The sequence below is a fragment of the Panthera onca genome, chromosome C2 (genome assembly GCF_046562875.1).
Source record: "Panthera onca isolate mPanOnc1 chromosome C2, mPanOnc1 haplotype 2, whole genome shotgun sequence".
NCBI lineage: Eukaryota > Metazoa > Chordata > Mammalia > Carnivora > Felidae > Panthera > Panthera onca.
In genome coordinates this window covers 106,346,884-106,363,030 of record NC_138347.1, presented here as the reverse complement: position 1 = coordinate 106,363,030, position 16,147 = coordinate 106,346,884, and the positions used below count along the sequence as shown (strand labels likewise).

General features: G+C 38.8%; 2 protein-coding genes across 3 annotated transcripts in view; one reads left to right on the top strand and one right to left on the bottom strand.

The window, feature by feature from the left end:
* Nucleotides 1-16,147, top strand: part of GFM1 (G elongation factor mitochondrial 1) — a 53,260-nt gene that overhangs the window by 19,573 nt on the left and 17,540 nt on the right. Inside the window, exons 10-13 of the mRNA XM_060639081.3 lie at nt 334-435; nt 2,059-2,115; nt 5,037-5,174; nt 6,055-6,137. Coding sequence (XP_060495064.1) covers nt 334-435; nt 2,059-2,115; nt 5,037-5,174; nt 6,055-6,137 — 380 coding nt within the window. The remainder of the gene's footprint in view (nt 1-333; nt 436-2,058; nt 2,116-5,036; nt 5,175-6,054; nt 6,138-16,147) is intronic.
* On the bottom strand, nt 6,169-12,541 carry LXN (latexin). 2 transcript variants are annotated; one of them, XM_060639083.3, is made up of 7 exons: nt 12,301-12,541; nt 11,894-12,138; nt 10,494-10,556; nt 9,252-9,429; nt 8,822-8,958; nt 6,755-6,817; nt 6,169-6,493 (listed from the first exon to the last, which is right to left on the bottom strand). In XM_060639083.3, exons 2-7 carry the CDS (start codon nt 12,020-12,022, stop codon nt 6,395-6,397), a joined length of 669 nt encoding a protein of 222 aa, XP_060495066.1. In that variant the 5' UTR covers nt 12,023-12,138; nt 12,301-12,541; the 3' UTR covers nt 6,169-6,394. The 2 variants fall into 2 exon arrangements, with proteins under 2 accessions (XP_060495066.1, XP_081646241.1); XM_081790115.1 differs by lacking the exon at nt 12,301-12,541 and having other exon boundaries at nt 11,894-12,209.

The window sequence follows — 16,147 nt, the reverse complement described above, 5'->3', positions numbered from 1 at the left end:
TAATCCATAGAAATCACTTTAGAAGTGTGAGGCTCTGTGTACTATCACTACTACATATCCTCCAAATAATGATGCCATAGCTCTAAATGTCCATTTAAAGTAAAATCTTGTCAATCAAGATACGGTTTAAATAAAGGCCCTATTCAAGCTATATCTTGCTGTGGTTGATTGTTGGTATTGCACTGGTTCTATAATTCATTTTCTGTAGAATCCATGGTGAGATGCTGCCATACTTGTTTATGTACAATGTGTTTATTGTGTAATTACTTTTTAGTTACTATGTCCTGATTTGTATTACTTGCAAGCATTATTTTGTGTTATTTCTTTATTTAGGATGTTGAGGAAGTGTATGCTGGAGACATCTGTGCATTGTTTGGCATCGACTGTGCTAGCGGAGACACATTCACAAACAAAAATAATAGTGGCCTTTCTATGGTATGTCATTTCATTTCAAAGCTGTTTGTCATTTGAGTTTTAAAAGTCTTTGTTTTTATATAGTACATTTAGTACTTCAGAAAAAACAATCACAGAAGTTTTTATTTATTGCCACAGGCATCAGTAGATTTGTTGTGGGTGACTCTTTGGATGTCAGACAAATGCTCTTTGTAAGTTATCTGGTTTTTCTTAGTAAAATAATTCCACGGTCCTGTTAGGTTTAGCATGGAGGGAGAACTCTTCACTAGATACACCGGGACTGTGTAGTGCCGATTCCTCTGCTCTTAAGATCTGCCTCCCCATAGGGGATTCCCTTCTAATTCCTGTTGCCATAATCAGGCCGGTCCCAGTGGAGTGCCCCTTACTTACTAATCTAGCAGCCAGAGTGGACCCTTGCCTCAGTCCCCCCAGAGAACTGGAACATGTAGACTAGGGGATAACAGAGTAGAACCCTGCTTGAAGGAGAGGTGCAACTAAACAGTCTTACTGCAGACAAGCTGCCCTGTGGAACTCAATGGCTTTTCATCGCTGAAGGATCCCAAAGGAAAGAGCATGCTTGAGTAGTTCCTGCCTGTGAATCCCCTTCACTCATTTCCCTTTTTTGCGCCTGTAGGAGAGCAGGCTCTCTGACAGTAAAATCATCTGTTCAAGCTGAATTCAGTAAAGAAAGAATAGGAATACACAGGGGGATAGGAATTTGCAGTGAAGGAATTTATAGTGGGTTCTTTACATAAGAACTGGTCTATCCCTAATAGATGAGCACTATAACAGTTCCTGTATTATGTGACTCAGTCATAATTTTATAATTTAGTTTTTCTGTATAAAATAAATATTCTCTAATATCTATGGTTTTACATTTTGACTTAAGATACTACAAAAAAATCAAAATCTGTACAGGTTTTGGGGGGAATCTAGAGAAGAGGCATGTTTTGTAAACAAATACTATTGATAAGGCCTTCTCTAAATATTTGTCACTAATAATATGAGGGACTGGAGGTTGTGGGAAGTGCTTAGGCTTTGAAGCAAATAGACCTTGATTAGAGTCTCACCTTTGCCCTATACTCCTTACTGACTCTTGGCCAAGTTATTTTGTCTTCTTTCCAAGCCCTTAATTTAATTTGTAAAATGGGGATAATAACATCTGCTTGTCAGAGTTGTGATTGATTGAATGAGGTATCATACGTATAAAGAATCTAGTGCCCTTTCTCTGTTTTATCAGTGGTCATGGTATATTTTGATTAAATAAAGTAACTTATCAAAAGATGGCAACAGTACATGTAGCCACTAGCCAATAAGAAATTCCACATCTTGGCATTGGGTTCATTATGATTATGTTTAAACTGAATGTGTCAGTAAACTTAGAGGTCTTAAACAGTTAATAAATAATTTATTTTTGTTATTTGGGGAGGGAGGAGATAATGTAAATGTGTGCATTTATTAATGTATTATATTGATACATTTAATATGAAACAGACCACACAATATATCACACTATATATCGTCTAGCCTAAACATGTTGACTAGTATTTATACTTTTGTAAGTAGCACATTAAAATTAATTCATTCCTGGACCAAACAGTACTGTATTTGAATTCTTCTCTGTTCTTTTAAAAAATATTTTAGGAGTCAATTCATGTTCCTGATCCTGTCATTTCAATAGCAATGAAGCCTTCTAACAAGGTAGGAGATGGGTGTCAAACTCAGTATATCACAGTAAAAACTTGAGCTCACAATGCATATAGTATCTTATGATAACCAGCAATCTCATGGTCTCTATTTCTTCTTTTGGTATTGAGATTACCTTTTTTTTTTTTTTTAAATGTTTGTTTATTTTGAGAGAGAGCATGCATGCATAAGCAGGGGAGGGGCAGAGAGAGAGAACTCCAAGCAGGCTCCACACTGTCAGTGCAAAGCCCGACTCAGGGCTCAATCCCAGGAACCCACAAGATCATGACCTAAGCTGAAATCAAGAGCTGGACGCTTAACCGACTGAGCCACCCAGGCGCCCCGAGATCACCTTTTAAAACTACCAGTCTGGGGGCATATGGGTGGCTCAGTTGCTTAAGGGTCTGACTCTTGGTTTCGGCTCAGGTCATGCATGATCTTGTGGCGTCGTGGGTTTGAGCCCCACATCAGGCTCTATACTGGAAGTGTGGAATCTGCTTGAGATTCTTTCCCCCCCTCTTTCTGCCCCTTTCCCACTTGCTTGCTCACTCTCTCTCTCTCTGAAAATAAATAAATAAACTTAAAAAAAAAACAACCAGTCTGTTGGTAGTAATTACTTTTCACACTATATCTGAAAGAATTGGTGGTATTAAAATTGGTACGAGACTGTGCTTTCCAACTCTTTACAGTATCACTAGCTCCAAAGTAATAAGAATATTTTCCTAGATTCACATCATAAAGGAATGAAAAGGGGAAACAGGGACATTTGTCTTAAGTTGTAGTAAAACCCCACTGAAGTACATTAGATTACTGTATAGAATAATTGCCTCATGGATTATAATACATCTCTGGATTTGTGGTAGTTAGGAAGTACATGTCTGGTTATAATGTGGAAAGCCTAAAACAAGACTGTTTTTCTTTCTATGATTGGACTTGATGTCATTTGCTTTTTATGTAACCAGAATTGCTTGAATAGGTTTAATTTGCATTGCTGTCATAACTGAGTCTTAAAGTTGCTTTGACATTCATAATAGTCATGTTAATATCGTAAATTGAAGTGAATTCATTCATGCATTGAGTGAACATTTTATGACCTCTTGTCATTTGGGAGCTATTGTTTACAGAACATACTCTGGTTTATTGTCTTGTGAATACATTAACAGGTACTACTTCCTCTTTTTTGAGGAAATGAGATTTTCCAGACCCTTCTCGATACAGAAAAGAGGATGTTGAGGGAGTAAGAAACATTAAATCCTTCCATATCAGAAATTTGAGAAAAGGCAAACCTTGCATCTTACCACACAGTGAAATGCCACAGTTCTAGGTACTTTGCAAAATTGTTTGCTTTTCCCTTCAGAACGTTCAGGGACAGAAGTTAATGATACTATGCTTCTTCATTCCTAATTTAGAGTCTATGTAAGGTATTTAACTGTTGATAGTTCACAACAGTGGAGGGAAATCAAAGGCATCAGTATCTAAAAGGTTTTTTGGTGTCTTAGGGCCATCTGCTTGCTGGAGTAAAGTCAAATTTAATTCAAATAATGAAGTCACTGCATAAAGCTGTGAATCTCGATAGTGGGGCAGGGATGATTTTCTAGTAAGTTGAAAATACATAGTGTAGCGAAAAGGCAAGAGACTTCAGAGATCGACTGACCCAGGATTCAGTCCCAGCTTTGCCATGCACTAGCTCTGTGGCCTTGAGCAAGTCACTTCACCTTTCTACACCTAGTTTCCTCACCTGTGAAATGTGGATAATTCTGTCTTGCAGCATTGTAGTTAGAATTTGAGGAACATACACAGAGCATACACATATAGAATGATTCCATGCACATGTGATAGCTGTTAAATACTGGTGATCCAGGGTGTGTTAGTTTCCTATTGCTGCTAAGAAAGTACCACAAACTTGGTGGCTTAAAATAACACAAGTATATTCTTTTACAGTGTTAGAAATCTGAGGTAGTTCTTAATTGGCTAAAATCAAGGTATTGACAGAGCTGTTTTCCTTTCTGGAGGCTCCAGGGGACATTTTATTTTTAGCTAACTCAGATTGTTGGCAAAATCCAGCTCTTTGTGGCTGTTAGAACTGGGGTCCCCATTTCCCAGATGACGGTCACTAGAGGCTGCCCATCTTCCTGGGCTTATGTCTTGTCTTCAATGCTGTCAACCATGAAATGAGTCCCTTTTGTGCTTCAAATGTCTTCTGCCTCTTCTTCACTCATTCTGTCTCCCTGACTTAACCTTCTGTACTCCTCTTCCTTATTAAAGATTCTTCAGATTCTTCATGGTAATTTCCCCATCTCAGTGTCTGTAACCTTAATCATATCTGTAAAGTCCCCTTCACCTCATAAAGTAAATTCACAGGTTTGGGAGGATTAGGGCATATCCTTAGAGGACCATTATTCTGCTTACCATGTATGGAATTACATCTAAGAAGAATAAAGGCACATCCAGCCACATCCAAGCAGGTTGTTTTGAAAGGGGGAAGTCCCACAGTGGCATTTGCCTTATTCTTGGTCTTAACTGTTCTGCTTGAAGCTACAGTCAAGTCTTGGTAAATATACTGATTCCTTTGATTGTGTATAGGATTTCTAAAACGTAACAGTAACATAGGTTCTTCTTTCCCCTTCATGGGCAGTTTTCCCCACAAGTGGATAGTTTCTGTATATCTGAGAATAGGAAAGGGCATAGGTAAGTCTTGGACTCTTGTTTTCTATCTTGTTATAGAAAGAATTCTATCAGCCAGCCATTCACTGCTGTCTTGACTGTGTGGTGTCCAAGCTCAAATAAATATTGAAAGAGTATGGCCTAGGAGCTAGGTGGGGATCATTGTTATTTCCTAGCTGTTAATGTATTTGATTTCATTCAGTAAAGTTCTTTCAACAGTCCTATTGCTTATCATGCTTAGTAAAATGTGTAATGACTTTCTGTTTTTAAAGAATGATCTGGAAAAATTTTCAAAAGGTATTAGCAGGTTTACAAGAGAAGACCCTACATTTAAAGTCCACTTCGACACTGAGAGCAAAGAGACAATCGTATCTGGAATGGGGGAATTACACCTGGAAATCTATGCTCAGGTAATGAATAACAAGAAAATTAACTTAAATTCATTGTATTTATGTTTCTGTTTTGTTACAAGTCAATAGTTCTCAGTCTAATGACTGTAAACTAATAGTAGTTCTTCAGACTTCATTCTGGTTTCTATCCAGATGTGGCATACTGTGTTACAAATGTTACTATGTGTTACAAGTTAATTCTTTTTGATTTCTGAATCCTTTTATTTGTAAAATATTGCAGACTGCTAGAGTCAAGGCTCAGTATTTGTGATAAGACCATCCATCCATTCCCTGTGTCATTGTTAGTTGGGTCAGGTAAATTCTGGACCCAGCCTTAGGGAGACCTCCTGTTGGGAGAGACCTGCTGAGGAAGTTGGCCCATCAGTATCCACTCTTCAGGCCATTTCTTGCCTGTTTTCTTTTCAAGTTAGTGCTTGAAGATCATTAGAATATAGATAATAGAGTAGATGGGCCATATTTTCCTAGGAAAGTTCTTCTGTATCTGTGAATGAAAACAAAAGCTGTATGCCTTACGATTAAAAATTCTGGTTGTGATCACATTTTAGAAGTTAAGACAGTAGAAAACTGACAACATTCCAGTGAATATGTAATAGTATAGAAAAAAGGTGTGAAGTTTTAGTGGATAGATTAGAGGTAAGGGTAAGTTCATGAGTCTTAAGTAGAATTCATTTACATAAAATCTTTAAAAGCAGTTTGTATTACTTAATATCATGTCTCTAACCTTTCTAAGATACTTAAGTGATTTAAAGTTTGTCTTTTTTTTTTTTTATCTATTATGTTTAGACAAGTGCTTCAGAGGTAGTTAAGATTCTTAAGATTGTTCTTCTTTCAGTTTATTTTTTTAAACATACCAAAATATTATCTCCCCTGTTCTTTTTAGAGGATGGAAAGAGAATATGGCTGTCCTTGTGTCACAGGAAAGCCAAAGGTTGCTTTCAGGGAGACCATTACTGCCCCCATCCCGTAAGTATGCAACACAAACGTACTAGGAGACTGGGACTGAAGCTTTTTATTATGGGATATACATACCACTATTAGTATTGGGACACTTTTACATCATGACACCGTTACAGAATCTGTATAGTTCTATACTGTAATGAAGACATTTATACAGAGTGACAACTTTGCAATTTGGCCCCATAAGCTAGGGATCCATGAAGATATGGAATACACAGCATTTATAAGCATGTTGACACTTCATCCAGCGTTAGGATCTTCATTTATTCCAGTTGTGCTTCCTTTGGCAGACGGCTGTTATGCTTTACTTTAGTACCGTATTGTGGATGCCAGAGAACTTGCATTTGCCAAGGAATAATCTCCTGCAAGTAAAGGAAACTAACGCTGTGATAAAATTCAGAAAACATTTAAGAAAACAGTGTTGGGTTTATAGGACAAAATAGTCTTTACAAAGAACAGCATAAAAGAAGTTAAATGGCTACCAGTATAATATACTTCAGCCTGGTATCTATTTTAATTTACATGAATTCTTACTTAGAGTCAGAATTATGACTTAGGCATATGCTGTGGCTACAAGTCTCCGTTTTCAAAGTCCCATCAGATAAAGGTAATAGGTACTTTACCTGAGATGCAATGTCATGAAGTAGAATGGTGTAGTCGAATTCAATGAAGTCATCATTTCTTTGCTATCATAAAAAATAAAAACCTGGTGTTTGAAACTTCATATCTTTGGCAGAAATGATATGTTCATTTTAAAATTGAGCTTTCATTACTAGATGATTATAATACTTGCATTTAATAAGTAAAAATTAAAAAATTGAATGTTATAATTTACTTAGCCTGATCAGATAAACTGTGTTCTTATAAAGTAAGTTTTATTTCAACCTACATTTTAAAATCATGATTTTCCACCTGGTACTCTAAAAGTTGTGTACCCTTGGGGTGCCTGGGTGGCTCAGTCTTTTCAGCAGACGACGCCTGATGGTTCGGTTCATGATCTCATGGTTCGTGAGTTCAAGCCCCGTGTCGGGCTCCGCCCTGGCAGTGTGAAGCCTGCTTGGGATTCTTTTGCTCCCTATCTCTCTGCTCCTCCCTCACTCACACACACTCTCTCACAGAATAAATAAATGAATTTCGTGTACCCTTTTTAGGTTCTGGGCTGCGGTAGCTGCTTTAGAGTATTATGATTAAAGAGCGTCATTTAAGATTCCTTAATGTTTCCATTATGCAGAAAAGCATTATTTAAGGGATAAACTACTGGAATGAGTGTTTACATTAAAGGAAACCAATTTTATAATAGAAATTTTCTTTTTAAAAATTGAGAATAGTGAAACTTAATGAATGTAGTTATCTGGTTTTATAATTAAAGCTTTGTGCTGCTTATTGCTTTGGACACACAAAGTATTTATACCATGTACACCATATACACAGAAATACTGCATCCACAGACTTTAAACTACATTCACCAGAGATTTGCTGTACAAGGTTCTTGGCTTATCATCAATGTATTGAAACAAACCCTAGCCTCCGAGGGACAGCACGAGCTGCTGTGGCTCCTTTGGTTAACAGGGATTATAAATGTGCAATAAACCTTTCTGCTGAAATTTTAGTTAATGCTTTAAAACTTGGATGAACGGTTACAGGAGTTTTCTTTCATAAAACTACTAGTACTGTCTTGTGTATATTTTGCTACAAAAACATGCCTTGAAAACCATGATTATGACTGTATAATTTCTGTAACCTGGACCTGTTACTCAATTATTTGAGGCCTCAGTACCCCTACAGGAATGTTGTAACCAAAGTTGATATCTACAGAAGTGCATTAGAAAAAGGCTGTTTCTGAAAATGTTGTTGTAGATTTGTTAGGGATTTGGCATCATGTTGTGACAACTGTGATAGGGTGTTCTGCCCCCCAGTGCCTGTAGGTATCATGTGGTTACAAAAGCCTGTGGAGCAAAGGTGCTCCAGTTGCCTTGTAGTTTGTTACCAGCAAGCCAAAACAAGTCATGTGGAAAGTCCTTTTCACTGACAGAGCTCAGACTGTTTGTTGTGGTTTCTTTGTACTGTTTTTCTTTATATCTTTTACATACCAACAGTTGACTTTTTAACCTCTTAATAAGGCTAAAATGTAAAGCTGACTTTATCTCCTTAAAGTCTAAAAAGAGGCAGTTCTTAATAGTCCTATCAGACTTGGAACACCAGGCTATCAACAAGAAACGGAGGTTGTAGATTATGGCTAAAGGGGTTATAAGAGAAACTTATATACAGCAAGCCTCACAAAGATTAAGATGGTAATATTTTTGTTCCGGCTGATCCCTGGGGCAAAAAAATGCCAGCATGTCTCTGAGTAACACTGGCACCACCGTTTCAATAGAGGAGGAAAACAGAGGTAGTTTCAGTATTGCATACCTATAGAAATTTGAACACAAAATTTAGATTGCCAAAGATACAATGTTTTAAGCTGAGCACAAGAACTGAATGCTGTACTGCCTATAACTCAATATTTCACTCTCTTGGAAACTGCAGCTTCACTGTTTTTAGCCTTGGTTGTAAGTCTCACTCCTTCAAAATAACAGGCTCACTATTTTTAATATAAAATGACTAAAGGAACACTGTTTATCCAATTATAAATCATCACACTTTCTGTAAAATGAACTTTGTTAATAGTATATGTTATACAAATCACTTACCACTTGCTTGACAGTTTGTATTTTTACCATTTTATACCATGTGTTTTCAGTAGAATTCTGCCATATTATATAACCACAGGCAACCCAGGCTAAATGTCGAACTGGCTTCATTTCTGGAGATACATTTCCAAAACTGTCTGGGGAGGGAAACATTTATATGATAAATGGAATTACTTTATATATGCAGTATTAACCTTTAAGAAAATCTAAATCTAAGTCATGTCTTTGTTTCCTTCAAATGTGTACAGAATATAATTTAAGCCCTGGATCTACAAAGTTGCAAGGCCCTTTTTTGTTGAATTAGATTGGTAATGAATATTTTTGCAAAGGCCAGTCTATTTCCAACATAATGTTAACATCTAACAGTTTTGAGGATAATTAATACTGATCTTAAAGTTGAAAGGAAATTTTCCATGCCATATTTATATACCTGGAATATTTTGTGCTTCAAGTGGTTCCTTCATAGACTTGAGTCTTTGATAAAATGTGTTATCTTCTTTATCTGGGTTCTTTCCAATTTCTCCTTCAAAAGTGAAGTTGACTTCTGGTGCAGTATCTTGTCCCGTTAGAGGGTAAAGTACTTCAGCTGTACAGTTCAGTGTAACTTGCTGTTTGAAACATTTTGCAAAATATCTTTACATGTAGAAGGCCATCCATCACTAGCTGTCATTCTTGAGGTACAACATTAAAAGTGTTGGCCTTCTAATGGTGTTTGAAACTTCAGAGTGTCTATTACAGAGGTATCTAATTGGGTGTGGCCTACAGTTTTCTTAAAGATATCTAAAATAGATAACTTATTTTGTAACTTACAGGGTTTCATAATCTTATAAGTTCTTCTTAAAACTTTAACTATTTCAGTATTAATGGGGTGTCCACTTGGAAGGCTAGATTTTAGTCTGATTTTATATACTACCTCTAGCCTTTGGTTACTTTTTAAGTCTTTCTGTTACTCCACTCTCTGCTTCTGAAATAACAGAAATATTCTCAAACCCAGATATAGTAATCTTATCTACATATAAAGTTAGAAAATATAGCATTGGTTCTGCTTTGAAAGATGGCTGTCTAGCAGCTTAGATGTCTTTTAATAAATCTCATGTTAGCCTGTATCTCTTCTGAATTATGCTCAATAAAAGGGCAAGCTTTTATAAAATTTCAAGATGGTCATGTTACAAATTGCAGTTCCTTTCTTTTAAGTTTGTCTCACTGATTATTTGGCAGGAATGTATTTTTTTAAAATTTCCTTGCCCCATTACTGAAAGATTCTTATCTGACATGGTGGTATCATTTGGTCATTTTATTGCTCATAAATATCTTTCAAATAAATCCAAAACAGAATGAGAAAGGCAGACATATAAGAAAGTGATAATGACTGGAGAGTAAATTACTTCACTTGTTCATATTAGGCATAAGTTCAGACTGTCCTATGAGTATATAACATTTTTTAAGGGAATTTATTTGAACTGAAATGTGTAGAGTCTTTGCTAACTAGCTCAATAGAATTACCTCATGTATCTCAATATATTTTAAAAAGAATAAAATCTGACCTATGCATAGTCATTATTTTTTTCAAGGCAGGGATTTCACAACAACTTAATACGATTTTATCAGCAAAGGTGATCTAAAATATTTCTAGAATCAAATTTTATTTAATAATAAAGGACATTTCACTTACTTTTTGGATAATTTCTTCCACAGAAAATTTAAGGCAATACTTATGTCCTCTTCCTGGAATATCCTATTAAGAAAACGTGATGAGTTATTACAACAGTAACTCAGTTCTTTGTATTGTTGGAAGAATACACTCTCATTTGGTTGGGGGCAGAGGGCTGACTGGCGGGGGTAAATGATCAAAGCCTTAGACCTTGAAAAAGGCATGTCACCATGTATAGAACTTCAGATTCAGGAAGTCCTCTATCAGGTTTATTTTGGATGAGAACAGAGAGGGGATTAAAAACATATATATATATATATATATATATATATATATATATATATATATATATATATATACATACATACAGGTTATAATTCACTTTTAATCATCAGAGGACTTCAGCCTCTGGATCTGTGATCCTAAATTCTCTACAAAAGAAATTGTGAAACATCTTTTGATTCTAAGACGAAAAACAGGATATACCAAAGAAAAGGTTTTCAGAAAGCCCTGTGTACCTTCCAAATCGTGTTCAATGAAGGTGAAATCCATTTTGGGGCAGATTACTGCAAAGTGGCTAGAGATGTTAAGTATTATTTTTACTTACACATTAGTGGACCTACAAAATGAAACTTTAGCAAGTAAGACAAATGTTTAGGTATTTCACTTTTGAATCAAAGATACAATTAAGAGTTTATACCTCATTATCTGGTGCAGTTTTGAAGTAACATCTACTCCCTGTCAGCTCTTATAGCCTATTAGTTGTATTTTATATCAGATAACTAAGCTTTTAGTAAAATGGAAACAAGGCTGGTTAGTGGTAACTTTGGCCGTAAGCATTTAATGTAACCCTTTGCCAGAGGGAGCACATCTTTTACAGCAGTCAGTGGCAGTGGTGTTTGGGTAATTAAAGAAACGCTTCAGCCCAGAATGCTTTTCTCTGACTTTGGTTGTCGGTTTCTCTTGCTTTTGCTTCCCCTTCATTTCGGTCAAAGGGTCTGGTAAGGATTGTTCTTAAATTTTAGGCAAAGAAGAATCGTTTGGAAGACGAGTTTTTGTTCAGATTAGCGTAGTAGATTAGAAACACAGTAGCAGTTTTAAGGTTCTTTTGAATGGTTCCTACAGGTTTCACTCTGTAAAGGGTAAAATGCCGCCCCACATTTAGAACATTTTCCCATTTCTTTGTAATAGTGCCTATTAAAAAACGGCCTCTGCCTTGCCAAGAAAAAAACAAACCGCCCTCACTGCCCTGGAGTGGCAACTATCTCCAGAACTGTTAACTTCCCTAGACTTGCCCAGTCCCCAAACGGGCAAGGGTGAAGTGGAAGGGAAGTCGCACGAAGAAAGAGGCTGAGACCCTCCGGAGTGGAGGGAAAGCGAGTAGGTGCGGGCCCCCGCCCGCTGCCGTCTGCTGGACTCACCTCCATGCTGGCTTGTTTGATAGTCTGCACCATAAACACCTTGTGGGGGGTCCCCTGCTGGTAGTTGATGCAATTCTCCGCCACCGAGGCCGCCCTGGAGGCCGGGAAGTGGGTCGGGGGGATTTCCATTCTTGGTGAGCGGCGGGTGGGTGAATGCACCGAGGCTCTGAGGCTCTAGCTTAAGGGACGGGACCCAACCGGTGCACAGAACCGGGGCTTCGCTGGTCCAGGCTCCTGCCGGGTAGCTGAGGTGGAAGAGTCGGCACGCCTGGTTCGGGCTGGGTGTGGGCAGGCTCGCCAGCTCCTACCGCCCCCCCCAAGCCCCCCCCTTTCCTCCTTCCCTCCTTCCGATTCGGGAAGCTGCCGCGGGGCGCTGGCTCCTGCGGCACCGCCCTTTTGCTGCCCACGTTTACTCGCTGGTTCCGGCCAGGGCGAGGGTCCTGGCCTCCTTTCCGGCTGGAGGGGGTGGAGGTGTGGGGAGGTGGGTTAGGTTGGCAGGGACGTCTTCCTTTCATTGACCTTTACTGAAGTTCCAGGAGGGCTTTTCTATCCTTTTCCTTTATGGAGCGCCTCTGGGGATTCCGTTTTCCTCTCCATGGAAGAAGTATGGTTGCTTCACAGCCTGGAGCACACCTTCCTTGTGTGCAAAGGGACAAAGTGCAAAGGAGCTCTAGGTAGTGAGTTCATTACTACTTTCTTCTTCCCATTCTGAGAGTCCAAGAGCCGGCTCTGTTTAATCCCCCCTTTCTGTGGGGTTTGCACCAATGCTGCCCAATCAGGGTATGAGAAACTGCAAACCATAGTATTAATGGGGATCAGGAGAAAAAAAAAATACACCCGCACCCCTCTCTCCCTTACTAACCTTAGAAAAATGAGGTTTTGCTATAAACCATGCTTCTTACTTTATTAATCACTTTGAAAATTTTACTTTAAGAATTAAAGCATAGGGGCGCCTGGGTGGCTCAGTCGGTTAAGTCAGACTCCTGGTTTCTGGTCAGGTCATGATCTCACCTCACCATTTGTGAATTTGAGCCCTCATAGGGCTCTGTGCTAACAGTGCAGAGCCTGCTTTGGATTCTGTCTCTCCCTCTCTGCCCCTCCCCTGTTCGCTTGCTTGCTCTCTCAAAAAAAAAAATTTTTTTTTTAAGAATTAAAACATACTTAACTTAAAGCACTGCACTGAAGTAATTTCTAACAAAGGCAAGAGTTTTTAAAGCTGCTTAAGCAAGCACAAACTTTCAGTAGACAGTGCATTTTCATTCTCCAGTTTTCTTAATTACCTTCTTGTTTTAGTTTTCAAGGGCCTGGATGTTGTTTGGATTTGCTCTAGATCAAGAAGTTAAGGTTCCTTTTTATCTGTATGGCCAAACCTTCACTTTAGCTTGTTGGCTTGGAAATAAAGATTCTTTGCTTTTTTCCTCAAAATAGATTTTTGAAGATTTTTTGGGTAATCATATATGTTGTGGCACTTTTAAAAATAAGTTTAAAAATGTATTTGTAATGTATTGTCTTCCTCAAATACCCTCTTTAATTTACTAATAAAGTCCTTATTTGGAGTAAGTATATATTTTTAAAAACGTAAGGAGTGAGGCATTTCTGTCTTTTCTAGTTATATTAGCCAATAGCTGTCAAGTAAGTAGGGGATGAAGGGTTAGTTTCTCCTCTTAAGGCTTTTTCTCAAAAAAATTGAAGGTTGTTTTCCTTTTTGCGGGGTGAGGAGGTGAGTCATTCATCTATCAGTCAACATCTTAGGTTTTCATTATGTGTGTGGGGGTGGGGTGTGTGTGTGTGTGTGAATTGTTTGAATCATGTGTTTCTATGATAATGTCCAGGAAAGAAAGGCTGAGTACATTCTGATGATACTGAAAGAGCTTGTTGCTGATAACATTTTTAGTTTCACAATTGCTAGTTAACATCTCCTGGCTATTACCTGTTAGAGTTGTGAGAAATACAATATGTGAGTTTCCTAGATAAAGTCACCATTTGAAGCTTCATGAGTATGGTTACTATCTTTGCAGGTCAAAGCTAATTATGTAGGTTGTAACATATTAGACATTAACTAACAGCACACATGCTAATTTATGTTCTTTTGTAAGTATAATTATCACTTTAAAACTTAACTTTAAATTATCACTTTAAAATGTTTTAACATTACTAAAATCATTTAAATAAAACATTTATTTACCTGGATGTTAAATAAACTGCATTAAGAGACTCTCATTCCTATACTTGAGTCCTTCAAATCTTATTTACTAAAGCTTTATGAATGGTTAGTCAAAAGTCTGTTATCCTCAGATTTGAATAATGTATGGGCTACCTTTAAAGTAACAATCATTGTGGCCCTCCGGGATCAGGTAAATTATTATAATTTTATATAACTACATGAACATAAAACTAAGTAAAAATGTCTATGGCTTGCAACCTTAGTACAACAATAAAATCAAAATAAATCTACAAAATAGAGATAAAACCAACACAGTTCTAACTAACATTAATTTTATCGTGAGAGATGATGTTTTGCCAAAACTAAATTGCCTTTCACAGCATGCTAGTGGTCTGATGGCAGGTATGGGTTCTTTTACCTTCAGCAGGCCTATTAGCTGCCTACCAAGTGATGTCTTAGTTCTCTCACTTCTTTTTTGAGCTATTATAAAGTCTGTCTTAGTGTACCAGCCTCTAATACCTTTTGAAGTGAATGCATCATTTGCAGGTTACATAAGTTTATATTCTTGTTAGCCTTCTAGGAAAATGTTTGATTAAGAGTATCGGTTTTGGTGCAAATCCTGGCTCTGCTGCTTAATAGCCGTATCATGTTGGGCAAGTTGTTTAGCTTCTCTGACCACAGGCTTTTCATCTGTAAAATGGTGATAGAAATTGTACACACGTCATAGTTTGTGGTGAAGAGTCAATAAAACAGTCCATAAAAACTGCTTAGCACAGCCTGGTACCTACATGTTCCATTATTTGGCATCTGCTTAGTTACGATTCAGACACGGTCCCTGCAACTGCATATATTACTTGTTTGTGAACTGGTCCTTCAGAGCAGTGCCGTCCAATAGAACTGTTATGCCCAGAATTCGTGATCCCCAAAGACCACTAGGGAGCCGAGTCCGATGCAAAAGCAAAAGAACCTTTATTCGAGCTAGCTCGAGCTCAATCCCCTACCTGCACCGACGCAGCGGTGAGATACCAGGGAGAGAGAGCGAGTTTCAAAAGCACAAAGGTTTTATAGGGGTCTAGGGGCAGTTGGTGAGGTAATGGCTGTGGCCTCAGCCGATTGGCTGGGGAAGGGTCGGAGTCCTGTTACGCAGGTCGCTGGGCGTGTTTTGATCAGAAAGTTTGAACGGGTGAGCGGGAGGTTACTCAAGGGGAGGAGGCGCAGTCTGAGGTTTCTGTGAATTTCCGGGAAAAGGGGTCATGTCGGGGACATAGTCACTCAAGGTGGAGAACACAGAACAAGATGGAGTCGGCCAGCGTAGGCCCGCCCTTTCATTCCCCCCTTGTCATGTAACTTACGGACCCAATCATGGGTCCGGCTGCATTTATGGTGACAAGGGGAACAGAGTTTAGAAGTTTACGCCAAGTTCTGGGAAGCATGTGTCCCTGGGGTGGCTCTGGGAGGTCTAATTAAGTATTGTCCCTGAGCTGGTATCTATGATCTGCCAGGTGATGTTTTGGGGGGTGTGGGGACTCCCGGTAGCATGAGCAATGACAAGCAGAGTTAACAGAGTTACCAATATTAGGTGGGTCGAATGTGCTGTAGCTTGAGCTTGAGCTTGAGCGGGTTGTGTTGGTCCCGACTGATGGCCCATCGCGTGACGAAGTCCTTCTGGATCGAGGAGGGGTCCGCTGGCTGAACGTAGGTGTGATGGACCCAGGTCGCGATGCCGTCTACTTTGAGAGCGGTGGGGGTTGTCAGCACTACAATGTAGGGTCCCTTCCAGCGCGGCTCGAGAGTCTCTCGGTGGTGCCTCTTGACATAGACCCAGTCTCCCGGCTTGTACTGATGAGGTGTCGGGGTCGGGCCAGCCTCGTAGATGGCACGGAGGCGCGGCCAAATATCCTCGTGCGCCCTCTGGAGCCCTCTCAAGGAAAGAAAAAGTTCTTGATCTTTAAACTCTGCAAGAAGTTCAGCTCGAAGGCTGGGAATAACAGGGGGTGGCCTGCCAAACATGATCTCGTAGGGAGTAAAACCCAGAGTGTAAGGAGTGTTTCTAACCCGGTAAAGGGCGTACGGTAGGAGAGTCACCCAGT